Raw genomic sequence first — 22,495 nt, 5'->3', positions numbered from 1 at the left:
CTGAGGAGCCCATGCCATTTCCTGCCCCTGAAAGCTGTCCTGGCTCCTGCACTTGCTGCCATATTCCCTGGCTGGCATGAGGCTGCTGGCACCATACGGGAGATCCATAGCAGGCCTGCGTAGTGGAGCCTTGGCCGGATCTACACTAGTCTTATAACGTTGCTAGTGTCCCTTTCTAATGTGGTTCTCCGTATCGGTTGTCTGTATCACAGGGCACACTAGTGTTACTTACGTTTAGCTGCAACGGTACTTCAGGGCACATTGTTCAATCCTTTCCCTTCTTCTTCTTCTCTGAGAGTAAGCAGAGCTGTTCGGTTTGCTCTGCCCACTTCCTGCCTTGTTCCTAGCCGGCAATAGTCATAAGCACACACAAATTCCCTCCCAAAACATCATTATACAAGACCTTAAAAAGAGCCTGAATGCATAGGAGTCAGCTACTTTGCTGAAGCTAAGATGGGCTGGGTCTGGTTAGGGTTTGGATGGGTGACCAAGTTGAAAAGTTTTAGCAGCAGCTCCAGCTGTTGAGATTATTTCAAACACACCATTTAAGCCCTGCTGGTTATGAGTTTTGGACTGGGAGCAGAGACCCTTGTTTATCTTCCTGCACGGAGCTACAGTGCTCCTTTGAGCGATCCTCAGCTCCTTTGCAAAGAGGGGGGAAATGTTAAAAAAAAAAATCATTAAAAAATCAACCGATGACCCAATTTGATTAAAAATTGGTATTTGAATTACTGTGCCAATTTTGGTGTCTTTATCTATAAAGCTTACGCAGATGTAAGCATTTGTTTAAAATCCCGCTCCTGCGCCCACAGCAGCGGCTCGGGCGAATCTTTTGCAAAAGGAGCACAATTAAGGCAGGATGCCTGGGAGTACTTCACAATCAAAGCAGATTCTAAGGTGGAAAACTTCTGAGTCCTTTGCATGCAATTGTCAGTGATTGCACAGTATGACGCTGGTGTGATTTATCTGCTGTAGCAGATAAGATAGCAAACAGGGCAAAGGAAGGAGAACAGGAAGTGGGCGGAGCAAACCCAGCAGCTCTGCTACTCTCAGAGAAGAGGAAGAGGAAAATTACCGGTAGAAGGAGGCACATGAATCTGTAGCCGCACTGCAACTAAGAAATAGAACCGGTAAGTACAACTCATTTACAGTGTTGGAGACCCAGGGTCATGTGACGCTGTGCGTCACAGTAACCCATTCAAAACGTTAGAATAACATCAGTGTAGATTCCCACCTAGATTCACATATTCATTTCAGATGTGGCACAGCAGCCTCCCCCAGCCTTGTGCCCCAGATGTTTTGGACTTCAATTCCCATCAGCCCCAGCCAGAATGGCTGATTGCCAGGACTGCTGGGAATTGTGGTCCAAAAAATCTGGAGGGCACCAGCTTGTGGTGGAGTCACTGTAGGGTGTTCCTAGCTCATGCGTCCCTCCACGTTGTCATTCCCAGGCCAGTAAGTGCGGTTCCTGAGCTTCAGTGGTTAGCGTTCGTGTGATGAGCTCCCAGGTGAGGGGGCCTTAGAATCATAGAATCATAGAATAGCAGAGTTGGAAGGGGCCTACAAGGCCATCGAGGCCAACCCCCTGCTCAATGCAGGAATCCACCCTAAAGCATCCCTGACAGGTGGTTGTCCAGCTGCCTCTTGAAGGCCTCTAGGGTGGGAGAGCCCACAACCTCCCTAGGTAACTGATTCCACTGTCGCACTGCTCTAACAGTCAGGAAGTTTTTCCTGATGTCCAGCCGGAATCTGGCTTCCTGTAACTTGAGCCCGTTGTTCCGTGTCCTGCACTCTGGGAGGATTGAGAAGAGATCCTGGCCCTCTTCTGTGTGACAACCTTTTAAGTATTTGAAGAGTGATGTGAATGTGAAATTGGTGTTGCCCCCCCCCCCACTTTTGGCGCCATTAATGTTTGTCATGATAATGTTTAGCATATAACTAATTCTATAAGTTGGGAGGGGGGCACAACCTCTTTTTGCTGCCAGGGCTCCATATGAGGCTGGCTGAGGGGCTGGAGGCCACACAGGCATTCATCCCAGTGAGCTGTATGAGGATCTCTGGGGGAGGGAGTGGAGAGTACAGGCAGCAAGGAAATGATTTGGGGGGGGGGGGAGAAGATTTGACAGGAATCAGGGCACCCTTGGGGGGATTGCAGTAAAGGCCTTGTGGCGCGCACAGGTTGCGCACAGCTGCTGCAAGCAGAAGGCAGGCACCAATTTTTGTTATGTCACAGAATGGAATAATTGCTTTTAATATCAAATACTAAAGTTGCATTAAAAGGAACAGACAATAATATTTAGGAGCTAAGTGAGGTAGCAGTCAGTCATGAGAACAGTTAATAAAAAAAGACTAGTTGAAGTTAAGTTAGCAGCCTTTAAAATTGAGTTAAATTAAATATTTCCACTTCTAACAAGTTTAAAAGGTTAAGTTAAAAGTGGGTAACTATTAAGCTGATAAGTGAAAAATGCATGAAACACAGCAAATCCTTCATTTTTCATTTTGAAATGCAATGAAAGTTTCTTTTCCATAAGCCCATAGAAACACACAATTTTCCTCGGAACTCACCCTGCTTTGCATGGAAACAACATTATATTTTCTATATCAATTTATCAATCCCTTCTCACCCTCTCCATCTACAGCTGAGCTATGTTTTCTTTGAACAGCAGAAAACATATCCACATTTTAAGTGTTGCTGTTGTCAGAATCACTGTCGTTATGAGGTAATTGTGAAAAATAAAACCTCTGAAAATTAGGCCACCATTGGTGAATATTCATCATGTTGTTGTTTTTTTCCAATAGTCTCTGGACTTTTCTGATGTAATAAGTTATTCCCAGCATGTGCTAACGAAGCTGGAGCTTCGCAGCATGGTGTTGGTGGAAGTGGCGGCTTGAGCTAGGAGGAGGCAGAGCACGTTTTTTAAGGACGATTTTTCACTGGGGGTGAACCCAAAAGGCCACTTTTCAATAAAGAAATATAATGATGATGCATGGATTTTAATAATAAATGGTGGGTTGTTATTTCAGGAAACTGAGCACTACTCTAAAAAATATCCAGAATTCTGAAAGGGTTTTTATCAGAAAATCCCACTGGCATAAATCTCTGATAGGTTTATAAACTTGTAAATGCCACATTGTAGTTTTTGCTGCATTTTTGCTACCTCTTGGGAAGTGGTAAATCAAGAGTAGCTTATTTATCCACATATCTTCTGTGGCCTCTAAATGTAGCAGCAGAAATGGCTCCCACTCTCACTGCAAACGATGCCTTAGCTTGCTTGCACTTGTTCCCTCCTGCAGCCAATTGGCTGCCTTCTGCAAGTGCGCAGAATATGCCAGCATGACTTAAGGAACTCTGGGACTCATTGTTTTTAAGAGATAATGGGCTTCTCTAAATGAGTAATTTATAGCACTGTTGACTGGCCACTCACAGAAGTTTGCAGGTCGTATTGATGACATCATGAACTTCTTGCATGTCTCCCGCTCCTTCCTCTGGTTATTCCATTTTAAAAAGAACTTTGGCTATCCCGATTCTTCTGAAATGTCTCGTTATTTCCTACCATGTGCAGCCAAAGCTGTACTGCAAAATACCCACTAGAGGGCACTGTCCCATTCAATACTATGAGAATGGAGAGGAGGGGAAGTTTTCAATTACAGACCAAGTGATTGCCCCTTCTCCCCCCATGTAATTCAGCTTGTTACAATTGTGGAAGAGAAGCAGAAAGCAAAGCACCAGTAAGCGAACACAATTTCCCTTTAATTTAAAGAAGCCCAATATCTTATAGGATGGCACACTATTGTCTCTCAAACAAGAGTTTTAATGACAAAATACTGTTCCGTACAGAGTGACTATGTCAGGGAATACTCTAGGTAAACCAGAGTTTTGTTAAACTAATAACTTACAATGTATTTATTTATTTTTTAAAAAATTAAACTATTTAACTAGGTGAAGAAATGGCTAATTTTTAATTTTTAACTAGTTCATTAACTACTTAATTCCTATGACTTCATACAGAATATACATCTACTGGCGCATTGTCATCTTTGGCCAAACAGAAGGATAGAGAAACTTTTTCTCCGTCTCCCATAATACTAGAACCTCAGGGTTTACCTAATGAAACTGAGTAGCAGTAGATTCAGTACAGATAACAGGAAATACTATTTCACATGAGGCATCATTAATTTATGGAATTTCCTGCTAAGAATTGTGGAGAGGGTCATGGGCTCAGATGGCGAGGAAGGCAAACCATGGCAAAAGATGGCGGTATATTAGGCCCCTGTATACCAATGGCGAGGGAACATGAGTGGGAGGGTGCTGCTGCTGTGTTCCAGTTCCTGCTTGTGGGCTTCCCAGAGGCACCCAGTGGGCCACTGTGGGAAGCAGAGTGCTGGACTAGATGGGCCCTTGGTCTGATCCAGCCTCAGGGCTCTTCGTGCGTTCTTAAGTTCTCAGTAATCACTACAAAAGCCTGCAAGACCTGTGAAGGGAGGGGGAATACACACGCCACAAACAATGTTATTCTGTCCATCACAACACCTTTCTTTAAAAACAACAATCTGCCTCCAGCCATAGCGTATTCAGAGTGCTTTGCACACATCACAGTAGTAATCCTTACAACAACCCTGGAAGTGTCCTGATTTGGCTGTAGCAGGCTCTAGATACAGGTCAGAGCTGGTTGAAATCCAGACAGAAGTCAGAGCCCAGTCGGACGAGAGGATCAGGCAACAACAGGAGTGGTCACGATAACAGGCAAGAGGTCAAACATGAGAAAACAGTCAATACGTTACACAGTCCAGAAGCAGAGTCCTTAGTCTGTATCCAAACGGTCAGGAAACAGGGCATCAGGCAGAGGCATGGTTCAGGAGACAAGGAACAAGGCGAAGGCAGGATGGACCAGGTTGTTCCAAGGCTGCCTGATTTCTAATGCAGGCGTTTTAGCCCAAAGCCTGCTGGGCCCCACCCAGAGCTCAGCTGCAGTCGTCAGAGCTCTCCTTTCAGAGCCCGACTCCTGAGGAGTCACTTTCCCCTGAGGAGACCTTTTCTGCAGGTGAGCAGTCCGTCGCACAGGAGCACTACTAGCCTGTCGCTTGAGGCGACAGCACTCCCGGGGGTCAGGGGTTGCTCAGCCTCCGCCTTAGAGCCAGCGTCCCTTTCCCCTGGCAGGGATGGCCCTGCAAACCCCTCCCCCGAGGGCTCAGGCTCCTGTGGGGACCTCCCCCTGGTCTGGGGCTTCGGCTTCTGGGGTCTCTAGCACCTCCTCTGAGGGCTCCTCAAGTGGAGGGCATGACAAAAGGCAGAGTCTTCTTCTTCTTCTTGCCATCCCTGTTTTGCAGGTGGTGTGTGTGTGTGTACGCGTGCGTGTGTCTGTGAGTGATGAATTTGTGAGGCTTTCCTGAGACCACCTTATGGGGTCATGGCTTAGGCAAGATTTAAAGAAGGGCTTTCCCAGTTTATAAGCATAAGCCTCTATTATACATAATACTACATCACTAGCTCAACAGCCCACTATTCATATTTTCCCCTTTACACCCCTGTGTACATATAAATGCAAACTGAGGCATTCATGCTTCTGATGAAAGCTAATGCCATTGATACATGTGGACATCTTTAAGGCACTGCAAGACTCTCTTCTTGTTTTTGCAGACCCTACTACTAGAAGTAAACCAGGGTAGCCATATGGAAAGGAGGTTAGGGCTTCTGTATCCTCAACAGTTGTATAGAAGGAAATTTCAGCAGGTGCCCTTTGTAGGCATGCAGCACCTGGTGAAATTCCCTCTTCGTCACAACATTTAAAGCTGCAGGACCCCTGCCTAGTGTGACCAGATACAAAAGAGGGCAGGGCTCTAACTGTTGTGATGAAAAGGGGATTTCACCAGGTGCTGCATGCATACAAAGGACACCTGCTGAAATTCCCTTTTCAATACAACTGTTAAAGATACAGGAGCCCGGTCCTCCTTTCCATATGTTCACCTGTATTTAGAGAAGCTGGGGATAGCAGAATAAGGAAGGAAGGAAGGAAGGAAGGAAGGAAGGAGTGGTGTTGACAATGGATGGGATCATTAGCCCAAGCAGGGATACAGGTGGGAAGTCCAGAGATGTGGTGGGGATGAGGATATGAAGCAATCAAAAATGAAAAGTTCTTAATTTTGGAAGGAATGAGGGGGAACAGGTGGGCCTGGGGCGAATGGAGAATGCTGAGCCATACTAGAGTGTCGTCCGAAGCAATAAACTTCTTCCTAATGCTGCGGAAATTCACAGTTCTGCCTCTGTCTTTAATGCCTAAACTGCTGATGCCATTGAGGACTACCCAGAGGGGGAAGCAATTTGACTCAGCCCCACTCACAGTAAGCAACCCCCTGGTTCAGTTCCTGTTGGCCCCAGCCCTGTCACATTGCTCACCAGAGCCCCCCCCCAATACACACACACACACACACACACACACACACACACACACACACAAAGAGGCAGGCCCCTCAACGTCACTCTTAGGGTGACCATATGACCGGATTTGCCCGGGTTTTTTGATGGCAAATCCGGGAGGGGGAGGGGAAATCCGGATTTTTTTCCAAAGAAGAACTCTAATGGGAATTAACAAAAATGCTTATAACACCATCATTTTTTAAGATAAAGACATGAAACTTGGCACAATGGTAGCTCTTAGGAAGGGCTTTAGTCATACCAAATTTGAAACAGATCCGGTCATCCATTAATTTTTTAGGAATTTTTTAAAAATTGAGGTTTTAAAATTATTATTTTTAAAATCGTCATTTTTAAAGATAAAGAGATGAAACTTTGTACCATGATAGGATTTAGGTAGAGCTTTAGCCACACCAAATTTGAAACAGATATGTTCATCCATTGATTTTTTAGGAATTTTTTAAAAAATTAGGTTTTAAAATTATTATTTTTTAAACTGTCATTTTTAAAGATAAAGAGCTGAAAGTTGGCACCATGATAGCTTTTAGGTAGAGCTTTAGCCATACCAAATTTGAAACAGATCTGGAGCCAGTAGCAAACCCTGTTAACAACAACAGCAGCTTGCAATGAGTGAAGATACAGTCAGAAAAGATATTTGAGGGACGGGGAGAATGTAACACACAGAGTATAGCAAAGCTTCAAAGTACAGCAAAACCTACAAAAGTAGGAGTGAGTGAAGTTAATTTCAGATACATTGAATCTCTCACTTGTTCTTTATTTCAGTGATTTTAACATTAAGATGTTATGTAGAACAGATTTGTGTTAAATGTGTGCTGTAAAATCAGACATGTGACCAAGGCTATGTTCGGGTGGGCATGCCCCCTTGGTACTGGACACGTCCCCTTGGGGGCGACCATGTTGTCCTCCTTTTTGGTTTCCAAAATATGGTCACCCTACTCAAGCCCCATAATCCCTTTGGGCAGCCTTGGGGCTACCATGCTTCTTGGTTACATTCAGGATGCCGTTTATGTCTCCCTGCTTGCCTAGAGGCCGTGGCAGTGAGGACAAGAGCTGAGGATTCCTTGCCATTCAGGTTTTCCGCATCACTGCCTGTTGCACTTAGCAATATGAGTAAGACTTGAGCAGACTTGGTGTGGGAACGGAATGGTAGCTGCCCTCAGATCAGGTCCGTTGACTTAAGGGTCCGTTGAACTGATGAAACTTGTGTTCTTAAGACTGAAGCCTTTTTGGCTCTCCAGATGCAATGGTGGCGTAATCCTTCTGTCAGGATCAGGACTGTTCTCCCTCATATGGGGGAAGGGCTTTCATGGCCTGAACTGGACTCAGAATCTGAAGGAGAAGAAGGTCCAGGACCAGGACCAGAAGTATACCAGCAAAAACAGGAAGTAGGGGAGGAGATTGTCTAAGACTCTTCAGGAATTAAGGATGAATCTTCCTGGGAGCTTATCAGACAAAATGCCGAAGGCTCAGAGACCATCCTCCTCCTGCCCGTGGGAACGCAGTGGCTGAGTTCGGACAACACGCTAATCAATGGTTGTTTTCCATTCTGTTCCTATTACCACACACACACACACACTCACACTCCCCAGTTTATTAGCGTGTCGTCCAAACTCAGCCAGCCCCTGTCGGAGGGGACTTTGGAGTTGACACATCCCAGAGTCTGCCACAGGATCAAGTGGGTGGAGTTGAGAGGAGGTGAGAGGTGGTCCCTTAGGGTAGCCACTTGCCAGAGGCTTCTCCAGAAAGGTCCTCCCTGAGGTAAAGTGCTGGTTGGATTGCAGGGCTGGCTCCGTGTTAGTTGAAAGGCAACTGCCTCGCTTTGTTAGGCTAATTAAGCATAGAGGATAGCTCCTAGCATTCACACTCCCATCAGATGTGAAGAGACACTTATTTGCTGAATAAAGCTTTGTGGATTACACGGTGGACCTCTTTATTGTCTCACATCTTGGCAGGAGGGTTTGGGATTATGACACCTTCAGTGGATAAAACCTGCTTGTCCCCTTCTCAGTCCTTCAGAGAATAATTTCATCCCAGTCAACATGAGGGGTGCGAAAGAGCCCGGCCTCACCGTCATGCTCCAGATGTAGTAACCTTGAAATGTCTGGTGCCTCAGGAGGACTTCAGTCCTGATCATGTGATGGAGCTTAGAAACCGCCGTGTACCGTGAGGTTTCAGGATGTAGGTCGCAAAAGCCTGTGATAATTGACTTTGGAGAGCATCAAAGTGGGACGGGCACCTGGGGGGCTGGGAAGGCGTCCCGTTCTTCTGTGCATTGGGACGTGCTGTGTTTTCCACTCCAGTTTCTGTTGCCTCTCTGGCATTGCTGCTGGATTGCAGGCGTGGGAAAACCTCCTGTGCTCTGAAAGCACATGGGAGAGGTCTACATGGCGGGTTCGCACTGCGTTTGTAAGTGTCAGCGTGGAGGGATTGACTTTGTTAAAGCCAGAGTGTCATGAGATGAGAGCTCTCTCCTGAGTTGTGTGTGTACAATTCTGCTGCTGCTGCTGCTGCTTGTGTGCGCCAAACTCTACCCAAATAATGGCAGCCAGGCCTTGGCCGAGGGGCAAAGCACCACCCACCACTGCTTCTGGCCATCCTGCAGGAAAGGGAGAAGGGGAACTGGACTTCCCACCCTGGTGTGGATCCAAGTAGAGCTCTCAACTCTAGATTGCTCATGTTTTCTTGATTTTTAATTCTATTTTAGCTTTTGCAGCCTGCCCTGATAAGTGTACATTGAAGGGTGTAATAAACAATCTGATAGATATCAAAACTTCTGAGCTGGCCTCTGTAACAGCACTTTGATCTGCATCTATGAACAGGTTAAGAACATAAGAGAGAGCTCTTATGTTCTTAACCTGTTCATAGATGCAGACCAAGGGTCCAACTAGTCCAGCACTCTGTTCACACAGTGTCTAAGCAGCCGTTGACCAGGGAACCACAACCAGGGCATGGGTGTAGCAGCATCCTCCCACCCATGTTCCCCAGCAACTAGTGTATACAGGCTTACTGTCTTTGATACTGGAGGTCACACCTAGTTATCAGATTGAGCTCAGTGCCATGACGGGGGTGGGGGAGCCTTGACGGTGCTTGTTCCCTCAAAACCCTGTGGATTCACAGCTGTGGGGTGGGAAAGGCAAATCTCAATGGCCCCCAGCCTCAATCCAAAGTGAGGTCACCTCACCACCAACAGACAGAGCAGAGGAGGTGGTACCTCTCAAGCAAAGGAAAAAGTCGAGGTATGTCAGCAACTTTTAAAAAGTGCAGTTTCGGTGGGGGTTGCAAGTTGGCAGCTGCATCATATGTCTTGTGTCCTCTCCCCCTAAAATTGTATTAACCAAGTTTTCCATAACAACTGTTTAAACCCCAGTTGTTAGGGGACTGTTCTATTTTCTGTTATATTTAAAATAAATTAAAAAAATCTGAAAGGAAAAATTATATAAACAACGCAGCGGCAATTTGCAGCCACCACGGGCTAAACAGGGTGTATAGACAAGACAGTTTGTTTTGTAGCCGCTTGAGAACCCCCTAATCAGCTGGAGGGGGCGAGTCTGCTGTCTATGGGAAGTTGGGCCAGGATACCACTGTTTGTAAGGAACGGGGAAGAATACAGGCAGTGGAAAAGGTACTCAAGATCATTTCATAGTGATTAGTCAACGAGCTTCACATGCTGCTTAATGCTGACTGTGAAAGAACACCTACCACCAGCCGGGGAGGGGTGGTGGTGGTTGGGGGGAACGGAAGTGTTGTTGGTGATTCTAAACTGCATTTGTGATTTTTTGAGTATGGGACCATGTGGTGGGTGATCATTATCTCCCATTAATTCAGAATAAAAAGGTGAAGTAATTGCTGATGGCAGCGGGGACCCAGCAGGGGCCTTGTGGGCTGCACATGAGAGGATGGGTTTTAGAAATGATTTAACTAGCATTTCCAAAAGTATTTTGGACAAGGGATACATTTGGGCTTGAAATAAATTGACAGAATCCAGAAATGCTAACCCAGGGGGCTCAAAGGGGTGTGGAATAACACCACCACCCCCAGATAAAGTGGGGTCAGGGAAATTTTGGAGCAAAGCAGCCGATTTCCATGCCAAAAAATGGCCCATGTATCTGAATTTTGATTTGAGTTTTTAAAAAGCGAGTTTTGAGGGTATGTTTTATATTTTACGAAGAACAAATAATAAAGAGGGCGGAATAAAGGAAAACTATCTGAATGCACAACTGACCTTGCTATTAATAGAATTAATTTGCATCCAAGCCCTAAAATTAATTCACAGACCCTAGGGCTGTGTCCAAGCCTTAAAAATTAATTTGCACCCAAGCCCCCCAAAATTAGTTCACAAAGCTTTGAGCCTTAAAATTTCATTGACAGAATCTACAACTGCATCCAAGTTGTAAACAATAAGTTGTAAGTAACAACAATAATAACGTTGAAAAACTTCCCTACCTGCTGCTGCTGCTGAGGGTCTGCAAGAATTCACATTGGCTAAGAGTCTTTCAGGCTCCCCCACCTCCCAAATTCAGAAAGAAAAATTAAATGTGCCCACGGGCTCTGCTCAATCACCTGCTGCTGGTGGTGCCTGAGAGGCTGCTGCGTGGCTCCACAGTCTGCTTTCTGTGAGTCTATGTCCCGAGGCCTGGCTCTGGCTGCATGCGCCCGCCATGAAGGACGCATTGCAGACACTGTGCTCTGATCGGCCCAGGGCCCTCCCAAGGTTGCCCATAATGTCCCGAGGGCGGTGGGCTTGTGCTGTCTTCCTCATTGCCTCCAGCTTTCAGGAAGCCCAGGAGGCTACGTGGTGGTTGCCACGGCACAGGCTCTGAACACCAGGCCTGCCCGCAGCTACTCCCTGCTCAAGCCAAGCACCACCGCTTGATACGCCTGAGGCAAGGGATAAAGCCCACCTTCCTCCAAACTATGTGGAGAAAGGGGTTAAAATGGAGAAGGATTTCAATATGTAAAATAATACACTGTAAGTTATATGTGTTGAGGTGAATTATTGGTGCTAAATGAGTAAACCTCAGATGATAAATGCCAAACAGACACGTGGGATTTTTGTGGTATTTAAAAACAAAATAATTAAAATTTATTCTTAAAAGTTCACAAGCTTTGTTTCAAATAAAACATTTAAAAACCTTTTTGAAATCTTTCATCCAATCCTTTCACCCATTCACATACACGCTTTCCTTTTTCTCACACAATCAATGTTGAACTTTCTTTATTAGTATTGATTAATATACATCCACTACGTGCACACCACACTCCAAAGGCACCACTCTCTACCCTGACCCTCAAATTTCCCAGAACTTAAGTACCCTAAACACAGAGAGCACTAAAGACTCTAAGAGGACCTAAAAAGTCTCCCGCAATCCCCTCCGTCCTTCCCTTATATATCACTCCTCCCCCTCCCCAGACATTCTAACTCCGCCCCCTCAGGCCAACGTTCTAAACTCACCACAGACTTACAAACTGCAGACATACATTTGGGAACTGACTTGTGGGGTGTAATGCCACAGTGGTCACATCACAATAGAAGCTTTTACAATGTAAATACTATTCAACTAAGTAATTTTGATGCATACGCATTTTTATATTTCATAGTTTAAAGGGAATAATATAGCTGTCATCAAAATTTTCTCACAGAACCCTTAGTCACATCCTGCGGCAGACCAGGTTTAGGATTAGGGTTAGGGGTTAGGGAAATGACTGGATTTCAGGGCTCTCTGCTGCCCTCCACTGGGGAGCACTAGAAACCGCCCCCCACTACACTGTAGACCAGTATTGGGGCAGACCAACGCGTGACCCTCGGCTCATGTCCAGTGACCAAGAGCACAGTGGCTGCCTTCTTGTAGTGTAATAGGATGGGGCAGCCTTGCTGCTCTTTCCATCTCCACCGTCCCCTCATAATACATGCTGCCCCCCCTCCAGAACAGAACACATCTGATCATAGAATCATAGAATAGCAGAGTTGGAAGGGGCCTACAAGGCCATCGAGTCCAACCCCCTGCTCAATGCAGGAATCCACCCTAAAGCATCCCCGACAGATGCTTGTCCAGCTGCCTCTTGAAGGCCTCTAGTGTGGGAGAGCCCACAACCTCCCTAGGTAACTGATTCCATTGTCACACTGCTCTAACAGTCAGGAAGTTTTTCCTGATGTCCAGCTGGAATCTGGCTTCCTTTAACTTGAGCCCGTTATTCCGTGTCCTGCACTCTTGGAGGATCGAGAAGAGATCCTGGCCCTCCTCTGTGTGACAACCTTTTAAGTATTTGAAGAGTGCTCTCATGTCTCCTCTCAGTCTTCTCTTCTCCAGGCTAAACATGCCCAGTTCTTTCAGTCTCTCTTCATAGGGCTTTGTTTCCAGACCCCTGATCATCCTGGTTGCCCTCCTCTGAACACGCTCCAGCTTGTCTGCGTCCTTCTTGAGTTGTGGAGCCCAGAACTGGACGCAATACTCTAGATGAGGCCTAACCAGGGCCGAATAGAGAGGAACCAGTACCTCACGTGATTAGGAAGCTATACTTCTATTAATGCAGCCCAAAATAGCATTGGCCTTTCTTGAAGCCATATCGCACTGTTGGCTCATATTCAGCTTGCGATCTACAACAATTCTAAGATCCTTCTCGTTTGTAGTGTTGCTGAGCCAAGTATCCCCCATCTTGTAACTGTGCCTTTGGTTTCTATTTCCCAAGTGTAGAACTTGGCATTTATCCCTATTAAATTTCATTCTGTTGTTTTCAGCCCAGCACTCCAGCCTATCAAGATCACTTTGAAGTTTGTTTCTGTCTTCCAGGGTATTAGCTATCCCACCCAATTTTGTGTCATCTGCAAATTTGATCAGCGTTCCCTGCACCTCCTCGTCCAAATCATTAATAAAAATGTTGAAGAGCACTGGGCCCAGGACTGAGCCCTGCGGCACCCCACTCGTTGCCTCTCCCCAGTTTGAGAAGGTTCCATTGATAAGTACCCTTTGAGTCCGATTCTGTAGCCAACTGTGGATCCACCTAATAGTTGTTCCATCTAGCCCACTTTTAGCTAGTTTGTTAATCAGAATGTCATGGGGTACTTTGTCAAAAGCTTTGCTGAAGTCAAGATATATGACGTCCACAGCGTTCCCACGGTCCACAAGGGAGGTAACCTTATCAAAAAATGAGATCAAATTTGTCTGACAGGACTTGTTCTTGACAAATCCATGTTGGCTTCTAGTGATCACTTCTTTATAATCTGCTCCAGAATTTTCCCAGGGATGGATGTCAGACTGACTGGTCTGTAGTTCCCAGGTTCCTCCTTTTTGCCCTTTTTGAAGATAGGGACAACGTTAGCCCTCCTCCAGTCGTCCGGCATCTCACCTTCTTCCATGATTTTGCAAAGATAATAGACAAAGTTTCTGAGAGTTCTTCCGCTACTAGTACTTCCGCCTTCATTACTCTAGGATGCAGTTCATCGGGCCCTGGAGATTTGAACTCATTCAAGGAAATTAGGTGTTCTTTGACCATTTGTTTATCAATCTCAAATTGCAATCCTGCCCCCTCAACTTCTGCTTCACTTTTTCCAGGGGGGTCATAGACCCGCTTTTGGGAGAAGACTGAGGTAAAGTAGGAATTGAGCACTTCAGCCTTTTCTTTGTCATCTGTTATCAATTTGCCATCCTCATTAAGCAGTTGAACCACCATTTCTTTCCTCTGTCTTTTACTACTCACGTATCTGAAGAAAGCCTTTTTATTGTTTTTAGCATCCCTCGCTAATCTCAGCTCATTCACAGCTTTAGCCTTCCTGACGCCATTTCGGCACTTCTGCGCCACTTGTCTGTACTCTTCTTTTGTAGCCTGGCCTTCCTTCCACTACCTATATGTATCCCTTTTTGTTTTCAGGTCATCTCTAAGCTTTTTGTGGAGCCACATTGGTTTCCTCTGTTGTCTTCTATCTTTTCTCCTGGTTGGAATTGTTTGTAACTGTGCCTTTAAAATTTCCTTTTTTAAATAGTCCCACCCATCCTGCACTCCTTTTCTCATTAGGCTCATTTGCCACGGGACCTTACTTATCATAGTTCTGAGTTTATTAAAATCAACTTTCCTAAAATCCAGAGTACGTGTATGGCTACACTCAACTTTTGTCTCCTTCATAATCAAGAATTCAAGTATGACGTGGTCACTTTCCCCCAGAGTTCCCGTAACTGCCACTTTATCCACTAAGTCATCCCTATTGGTCAATATCAAGTCAAGGATTGCTGATCCTCTAGTTCTTTCCTCCACTTTCTGTAGGAGAAAGTTATCACCCACACATGTCAGGAATTTCTTGGAAGGGCCGCTTTTGGCAGTAATGGTCTCCCAACAGATATCAGGGTAATTGAAGTCCCCCATCACTACTACATCACACTTCCTTGAAACACTGGCAATTTGTTTCTCAAAAGTTTCATTCTCATCTTCTCCTTGATTGGGTGGTCGGTAGTAGACTCCGATTATCATGTTCTTTTTATTCCTTGCCCTTATTTTAATCCAGATGCTCTCGATGGGGCTCCCAGTCTGATCCGCCTGTATTTCTGTGCAGGGATAGGTATTTTTAACATATAGTGCAACTCCACCTCCCTTTCTATTTCTTCTGTTCTTTTTGAACAAGTTATATCCCTCAATTGCTATATTCCAGTCATGGGAGTCATCCCACCAAGTTTCAGTTATACCTATCAAGTCGTATTTGCCTTCATGTAATAAGAGTTCAAGTTCATTCTGTTTGTTTCCCATGCTCTGGGCATTAGTATATATTATTATTATTATTATTATTATTTATTTATATAGCACCATCAATGTACATGGTGCTGTACAGAGTAAAACAGTAAATAGCAAGACTCTGCCGCATAGGCTTACAATCTAATAAAATCATAGTAAAACAATAAGGAGGGGAAGAGAATGCCAACAGGTACAGGGAAGGGTAAGCAGGCACAGGGTAGGGAAAAACTAACAGTAGAAAGTAACAGTAGAAGTCTGCACAACATCAAGTTTTAAAAGCTTTAGGAAAAAGAAAAGTTTTTAGTTGAGCTTTAAAAGCTGTGGTTGAACTTGTAGTTCTCAAATGTTCTGGAAGAGCGTTCCAGGCGTAAGGGGCAGCAGACGAAAATGGACGAAGCCGAGCAAGGGAAGTAGAGGCCCTTGGGCAGGCGAGAAACATGGCATCAGAGGAGCGAAGAGCACGAGCGGGGCAATAGTGTGAGATGAGAGAGGAGAGATAGGAAGGAGCTAGACCGTGAAAAGCTTTGAAGGTTAACAGGAGAAGTTTATATTGGATTCTGAAGTGAATTGGAAGCCAATGAAGAGATTTCAGAAGCGGAGTAACATGGTCGGAGCGGCGTGCTAAGAAGATGATCTTTGCGGCAGAGTGGTGAACAGAAACCAACGGGCTGATGTGAGAAGAAGGAAGGCCAGAGAGAAGAAGGTTGCAGTAGTCCAACCGTGAAATAACCAGTGCATGAACAAGCGTCTTGGCAGAAGAGACAGACAAAAATGATCGAATCCTGGCAATATTATACAGGAAAAATCGACAAGATTTAGCTACTGCCTCAATATGAGGAATAAAGGAGAGCGAGGAGTCGAAGATAAAGCCAAGGCTACGAGCTTCCTTGACCGGAGTAATCGTAACATCATTGACAGTAAGAGAGAATGAGAGATGAGGAGAAGGTTTAGGAGGAAAAACAAGCAATTCAGTCTTTGCCATGTTAAGCTTCAAGCGACGATGAAGCAGCCAAGCTGAGATATCTGAAAGACATGCCGAGATACGATCGTGAACATCAGGAGAAAGTTCCGGAGATGACAGATATAGTTGTGTATCATCGGCGTACAGATGATATTGGAGACCATGAGATTGAATAAGCTTGCCCAAGGGCAACATGTATAAGGAAAACAACAACGGGCCAAGCACCGAGCCTTGCGGAACCCCTACTGAAAGGGGAAAGGAGGAAGACGAGCTGCCATTAGTCAACACGCTGAAAGAGCGACCCGCTAGATAGGAGGCAAACCAGTTATAGACAGAGCCACAAAATCCAAGGTCATGAAGGGAATCTAAGAGAAGATCATGATCAACCGTGTCAAAGGCTGCAGTTAGATCAAGGAGAATAAGAACGGAATAATGGCCTTTAGACTTGGCAGTAAGGAGATCATTGGTGATCTTAGTAAGGGCTGTTTCGGTGGAATGCAGAGGACGGAATCCAGATTGAAATGGATCCAAAGCAGAGTTACTAGAGAGAAAGTCAAGACAGCGAGAGTAGACCGCACGCTCCAGGATCTTTGAAACAAACGGCAACAAAGAGACAGGTCGGTAGTTAGACAGAGATAGCCTATCAAGAGTAGGTTTCTTGAGAATGGGAGAGACTGTAGCATGTTTAAAAGCAGAAGGAAATGAACCAGAGGACAGAGAAAGATTAATAATATGTAGCAAGGAAGGGAGGATAGCAGGAATAAGATTAATAAAGACGCGAGAAGGAATCGGATCACGAGAACAAGTGGAAGGCTTCGAAGAGCGCAGTATTGTAGACAGTTCATCCGCAGAGACCGAAGGAAACGCAGAGAAATTTGCAGGAGGAGCTGACAGATGAGGAACAGGAACTGGAAGAGGAGCAGAGCTGGCCAGATCAGAGCGGATAGTTTGGATTTTAGCATTGAAAAAAGAGGCAAAGTTGTTAGCAGACAGAGAGGCGGGGAGAGATGGCGGATTAGGCTTCAGGAGAGAATTGAAGGACGCAAAGAGCCGCTGAGGATGCCTAGCATTTGACTGGATCAGCGTTGAGTAGTACTGCTGTTTGGCCAGTGAGATGGCAGAAGAGAAAGAGGAAAGTACAAATTTGTAATGGACAAAGTCTGCCCGGTCCCTGGTCTTACGCCAAAGGCGTTCAGCTGCCCGGGAACAAGAGCGAAGGTAGCGGAGGGAAGAGGTGAGCCACGGTTGGGGTTGAGAAGGGCGAACTATCCGAGTTGTAGATGGAGCAAGATTATCAAGAGTTGAAGATAAGGAGGAATTAAAGAAGGAGACAGCTGAGTCCAAGGAGACAGCTGAACAGACAGAAGGAAGGGAGGAGGCTAGGGACTGGGAAAAAGCCTCATAATTGATAGATTGCAAGTCACGACAAGAGCGAGAAGCGGGACGTGAAGGAGGAGGATTATGAGTAATATTGAAAGAAACTAGGTGATGATCTGACAGCGGAAAGTGAGTAGTAGAAAAGTCCAACACAGAGCAATTCCGAGTGAGAACAAGATCCAGACAGTGTCCAAGGGAATGTGTGGGTGCATCAGACCAAAGCTTAAGATCATAAGAGGAAGATAATGAGCGAAATCGTAGAGCTGCAGCATCTTGAGGGTCATCCACATGAATGTTGAAATCACCCAGGATAAGAGTAGGACAGTTGTCAGAGAGGAAAAAGGACAGCCACGAATCAAAATCAGAGATAAATTTTGAGGATGAGCCTGGGGGGCGGTACAGAACTGCAACCCGCAGTCGCAGTGGAGCGAAGAGCCTCACCACATGTACCTCAAAAGAGGAGAAGCAATGTGAAGGTGGAATGGAAAGAGGCTGGAACTGGCACAAACTAGATAATAAAAGACCCACACCACCACCCCGACCCTCTGGGCGACTAGTGTGAGAGAAAGAGAGTCCTCCAAGAGAGAGGGCAGCAGAGATGGCAGTGTCATGGGCAGGAAGCCAGGTTTCAGTAAGAGCAAGGAGGTGGAGAGACCTAGAGATAAACAAGTCCTGGATGACAGGGGCCTTAGAAGCAAGAGAGCGACAGTTCCATAAGGAACACGAAAAAGGCAGCTGAGAAGAGGGGAGACACCGGATAGGAACTAAGTTAGGAGAGACGAGATTGGAACGAGCCATAAGGAACAGATATGAGGAGAAAAGAACTGAGAGGAGACAATGAGAAGATCGTGACCTGAATCAGAAAGAGGCAGCGACCGGACCGTGGCTGGGGTATTTCCTCCAGAGTAGAGGATCCGCTTGACCGGCTTCGCCCCACGGCTGAGAGCCACAGGCCGAGAGCCCTTGTGCTCGCGCCCTTCGGCTCGCGCCTCCAGCAAACTGGAGGCTTGAAGTACCTGAAAAGGAGGGGGGGAGGAGCAGAAGCTGCAATTCAAACAGAACAATGGCAGTTAGTCAATGTTGCTCAATGGCTTCTCAGAGAGCTAAGTTGCTTCTCCTCTTCAAGTTGCAAACTGCAAACTGCAGCAAACTGGAGGCCTGAAGTACCTGAAAAGGAGGGGGGGGGAGCAGAAGCTGCAATTCAAACAGAACAATGGCAGTTAGTCAATGTTGCTCAATGGCTTCTCAGAGAGCTAAGTTGCTTCTCCTCTTCAAGTTGCAAACTGCAAACTGCAGCAAACTGGAGGCCTGAAGTACCTGAAAAGGAGGGGGGGGAGCAGAAGCTGCAATTCAAACAGAACAATGGCAGTTAGTCAATGCTGCTCAATGGCTTCTCAGAGAGCTAAGTTGCTTCTCCTCTTCAAGTTGCAAACTGCAAACTGCAGCAAACTGGAGGCCTGAAGTACCTGAAAAGGAGGGGGGGAGGAGCAGAAGCTGCAATTCAAACAGAACAATGGCAGTTAGTCAATGTTGCTCAATGGCTTCTCAGAGAGCTAAGTTGCTTCTCCTCTTCAAGTTGCAAACTGCAAACTGCAGCAAACTGGAGGCCTGAAGTACCTGAAAAGGAGGGGGGGAGGAGCAGAAGCTGCAATTCAAACAGAACAATGGCAGTTAGTCAATGTTGCTCAATGGCTTCTCAGAGAGCTAAGTTGCTTCTCCTCTTCAAGTTGCAAACTGCAAACTGCAGCAAAATGGAGGCTTGAAGTACCTGAAAAGGAGGGGGGGGAGCAGAAGCTGCAATTCAAACAGAACAATGGCAGTTAGTCAATGCTGCTCAATGGCTTCTCAGAGAGCTAAGTTGCTTCTCCTCTTCAAGTTGCAAACTGCAAACTGCAGCAAACTGGAGGCCTGAAGTACCTGAAAAGGAGGGGGGGGGAGCAGAAGCTGCAATTCAAACAGAACAATGGCAGTTAGTCAATGTTGCTCAATGGCTTCTCAGAGAGCTAAGTTGCTTCTCCTCTTCAAGTTGCAAACTGCAAACTGCAGCAAACTGGAGGCCTGAAGTACCTGAAAAGGAGGGGGGGAGGAGCAGAAGCTGCAATTCAAACAGAACAATGGCAGTTAGTCAATGTTGCTCAATGGCTTCTCAGAGAGCTAAGTTGCTTCTCCTCTTCAAGTTGCAAACTGCAAACTGCAGCAAAATGGAGGCTTGAAGTACCTGAAAAGGAGGGGGGGGAGCAGAAGCTGCAATTCAAACAGAACAATGGCAGTTAGTCAATGCTGCTCAATGGCTTCTCAGAGAGCTAAGTTGCTTCTCCTCTTCAAGTTGCAAACTGCAAACTGCAGCAAAATGGAGGCTTGAAGTACCTGAAAAGGAGGGGGGGGAGCAGAAGCTGCAATTCAAACAGAACAATGGCAGTTAGTCAATGCTGCTCAATGGCTTCTCAGAGAGCTAAGTTGCTTCTCCTCTTCAAGTTGCAAACTGCAAACTGCAGCAAACTGGAGGCCTGAAGTACCTGAAAAGGAGGGGGGGGAGCAGAAGCTGCAATTCAAACAGAACAATGGCAGTTAGTCAATGCTGCTCAATGGCTTCTCAGAGAGCTAAGTTGCTTCTCCTCTTCAAGTTGCAAACTGCAAACTGCAGCAAACTGGAGGCCTGAAGTACCTGAAAAGGAGGGGGGGGAGCAGAAGCTGCAATTCAAACAGAACAATGGCAGTTAGTCAATGCTGCTCAATGGCTTCTCAGAGAGCTAAGTTGCTTCTCCTCTTCAAGTTGCAAACTGCAAACATATATAGACATCGAAGACCATGTGTTTTATAGTCTGGCTTTGTTCCTACATTGTTGCGGACACTATTTTGGGACACTGTTGGAGCTGATGAAGTGGATCCTATCCATGAACGCTTCCGCTGTAATAAATGTGTTAGTCTCTATGGTGCCACAAGACTGTTATTTTTTGCTGCAACAGTCTGGCACGGCCACCCCCTGAACATTCACCCTGGGATGATAGAACGTTGGTGGAGAATAACACTGGGAATAAAAAAGAATGAAAGTAAAGATGTATAATATGGAACTGAAATATGCTGGCATTAGGTTGTTTGCTACTTTTTGAAAAGTTGGTATTAAAAACAATCACCAAATTTCAATAAGTACTTGTACGGTTGCACAGTAGTGAACTTCGCAGGTACTAAGAAGTGGGGAAAATCCAATCATTCAACAATATCACAGAGATTCAGCAAAAGGAGCCGTGTGTGTGTGTGCTTGCAGGAGATGGTTTTATTATGGTTTTAATTTTTGTGAACTGCCCAGAGAGCTTCGGCTATTGGGCGGTATACAAATGTAATAAATAAATAAATAAAAGATGAGCTAGAGGCAGGCCATATATGTATGTGGCGTTCTTTCTGGCAGAATGACACAGGCAGTAAGTTCTATTATTTCCCATTTTGCTGCTTCATGTGCAGGTGCAGGAGATCCTGAGTGACCAGCCAGAAGTAAAAGAGAAGATGTTCACCATCCTAAAGCAGTATGCTGCAGAAAGGAAGGTTGACTACTTGGCTTATGCCCTTTCCATGATTCTCACCAAAGACTCCCACCAGCTCCTCATAGAAAATATCAGGTACTGAGGGTTTGGCAGCACATCTATGGTACTGTTTTCCTCATGGGCCTCCTGCGCTCTGCATAGTTATGCGCAATGCGGAAGGCAGCTGTGTTTGAATAGCAGGAAGGTCTTCTAATGGCACATCTGCTTTCTCCCTGGCCTGGCTTGTCCTTGCTGCCCTCTCGCGAGTCCTCACGTTTGCCCTCCACAGATGCACCCCTCTCCCTTGGGGCAGCTGGGTGGCTTTGGGACTGGGTTGGTTTAGAAAGCAAAATGAGAACTCTGCACGTGGATGGCAGTGCACTATGACTGAGGCATGGGAAACAATGTTGGCGGCTCCAAGATGGCAAAATATCTAGGATTGTGGTAAGGCAAGGTGGGGAAAGTGAGATGTATAAGGATGTCGGGAGAATGTTGGTATGGACATCTTCAGATTACAGATTTGGGAAAAGAAGCGGCATGCTGAGGCATGCTGTCCTAAAGAACATTATTGATGTCTCAGTGTGGTTAGGATCTGCTGTGAGCATCTGCCAAGGCCAGATCCCAAAACTCAAAGACCTGTGAACTGCTGTCCATACAGTGAGCCGCTGGGCTGGCATTGGGGTTCAGTTGGTTAGCCACTGAGGCTACATTTTGGAGGGTCCCTCAGGTAGTCCAGTGTTACTAATAACCCCACTGCCCAAGCTAGCCATGGGCTTCCCTGGCTGACCTGGAAAGACTGGAAAGACTTCTGGGTCAAGCCAAGACAGTGTCGGGGCAGCAACCATTCCTCCTCTGCCAGGCTCATGGCTTGCAATTCCTGCCTCTTGCTCTGCGGCTGGCTGTGACTCAGCCCTGGCTCTGGCTTAATGAAATACTGAACCACATGCCAAGAAATCCAAAAGAGTGTTCTGGGGCCTACGCTTCCAGTTCCTCTTCTGGAGCGTTGTTCCTCCTAGTCCCGTTCAAACTGGGGCTAGGAGTGGGTGAGAATTTTGTTTCAATTCAGTTTTGATAAGAATTTACCAAAATTCACAAAGTTCTCCATATTCAGGACAAAAAGAACTTGAGGTTTAAAAAATGCAACTGTGGGAGCAACTAAAACAGACAAATTTGTCCAGCTGGGCCCAGAACTTTGAATTCTTATAAGCCTGGGTTTGAATCCCTGGGTTTGCAACCATCTTAGGGCAGAATCAGGGTTGCTGCCTCCTCTTTTCTTCCCCGACTGTCTCCTCACCTTTAACAGTGACATGGGAGGCAGGTGGGCGCATCTTGGTCCTCTCCAGGCTGGGAAGGGCTGTGCCTGTGGATTTCGGCTGGTGGGAATGGGCGAGAATTTCATTTTAGTTAGTTTTTAATAAGAATTTACCAAAATTCGCAATGTTCTTCATATTCAGGAGACAAAGAACTTTAGATTCTGGTTCCCCTCTA

The 22,495-nt window shown here is 45.9% G+C and overlaps 1 protein-coding gene across 1 annotated transcript in view; it reads left to right on the top strand.

Annotated features, from left to right (window-relative positions):
• The window catches only part of GRID2IP (Grid2 interacting protein), a 93,699-nt gene that overhangs the window by 6,962 nt on the left and 64,242 nt on the right, over positions 1–22,495 (top strand). Inside the window, exon 3 of the mRNA XM_063143419.1 lies at positions 20,949–21,103. Coding sequence (XP_062999489.1) covers positions 20,949–21,103 — 155 coding nt within the window. The remainder of the gene's footprint in view (positions 1–20,948; positions 21,104–22,495) is intronic.

The sequence above is a fragment of the Elgaria multicarinata genome, chromosome 17 (genome assembly GCF_023053635.1).
Source record: "Elgaria multicarinata webbii isolate HBS135686 ecotype San Diego chromosome 17, rElgMul1.1.pri, whole genome shotgun sequence".
NCBI classification, from domain to species: Eukaryota; Metazoa; Chordata; class Lepidosauria; order Squamata; family Anguidae; genus Elgaria; species Elgaria multicarinata.
The sequence above is the reverse complement of the archived record's forward strand: the minus strand, read 5'-3'. Positions and strand labels throughout refer to the sequence as shown.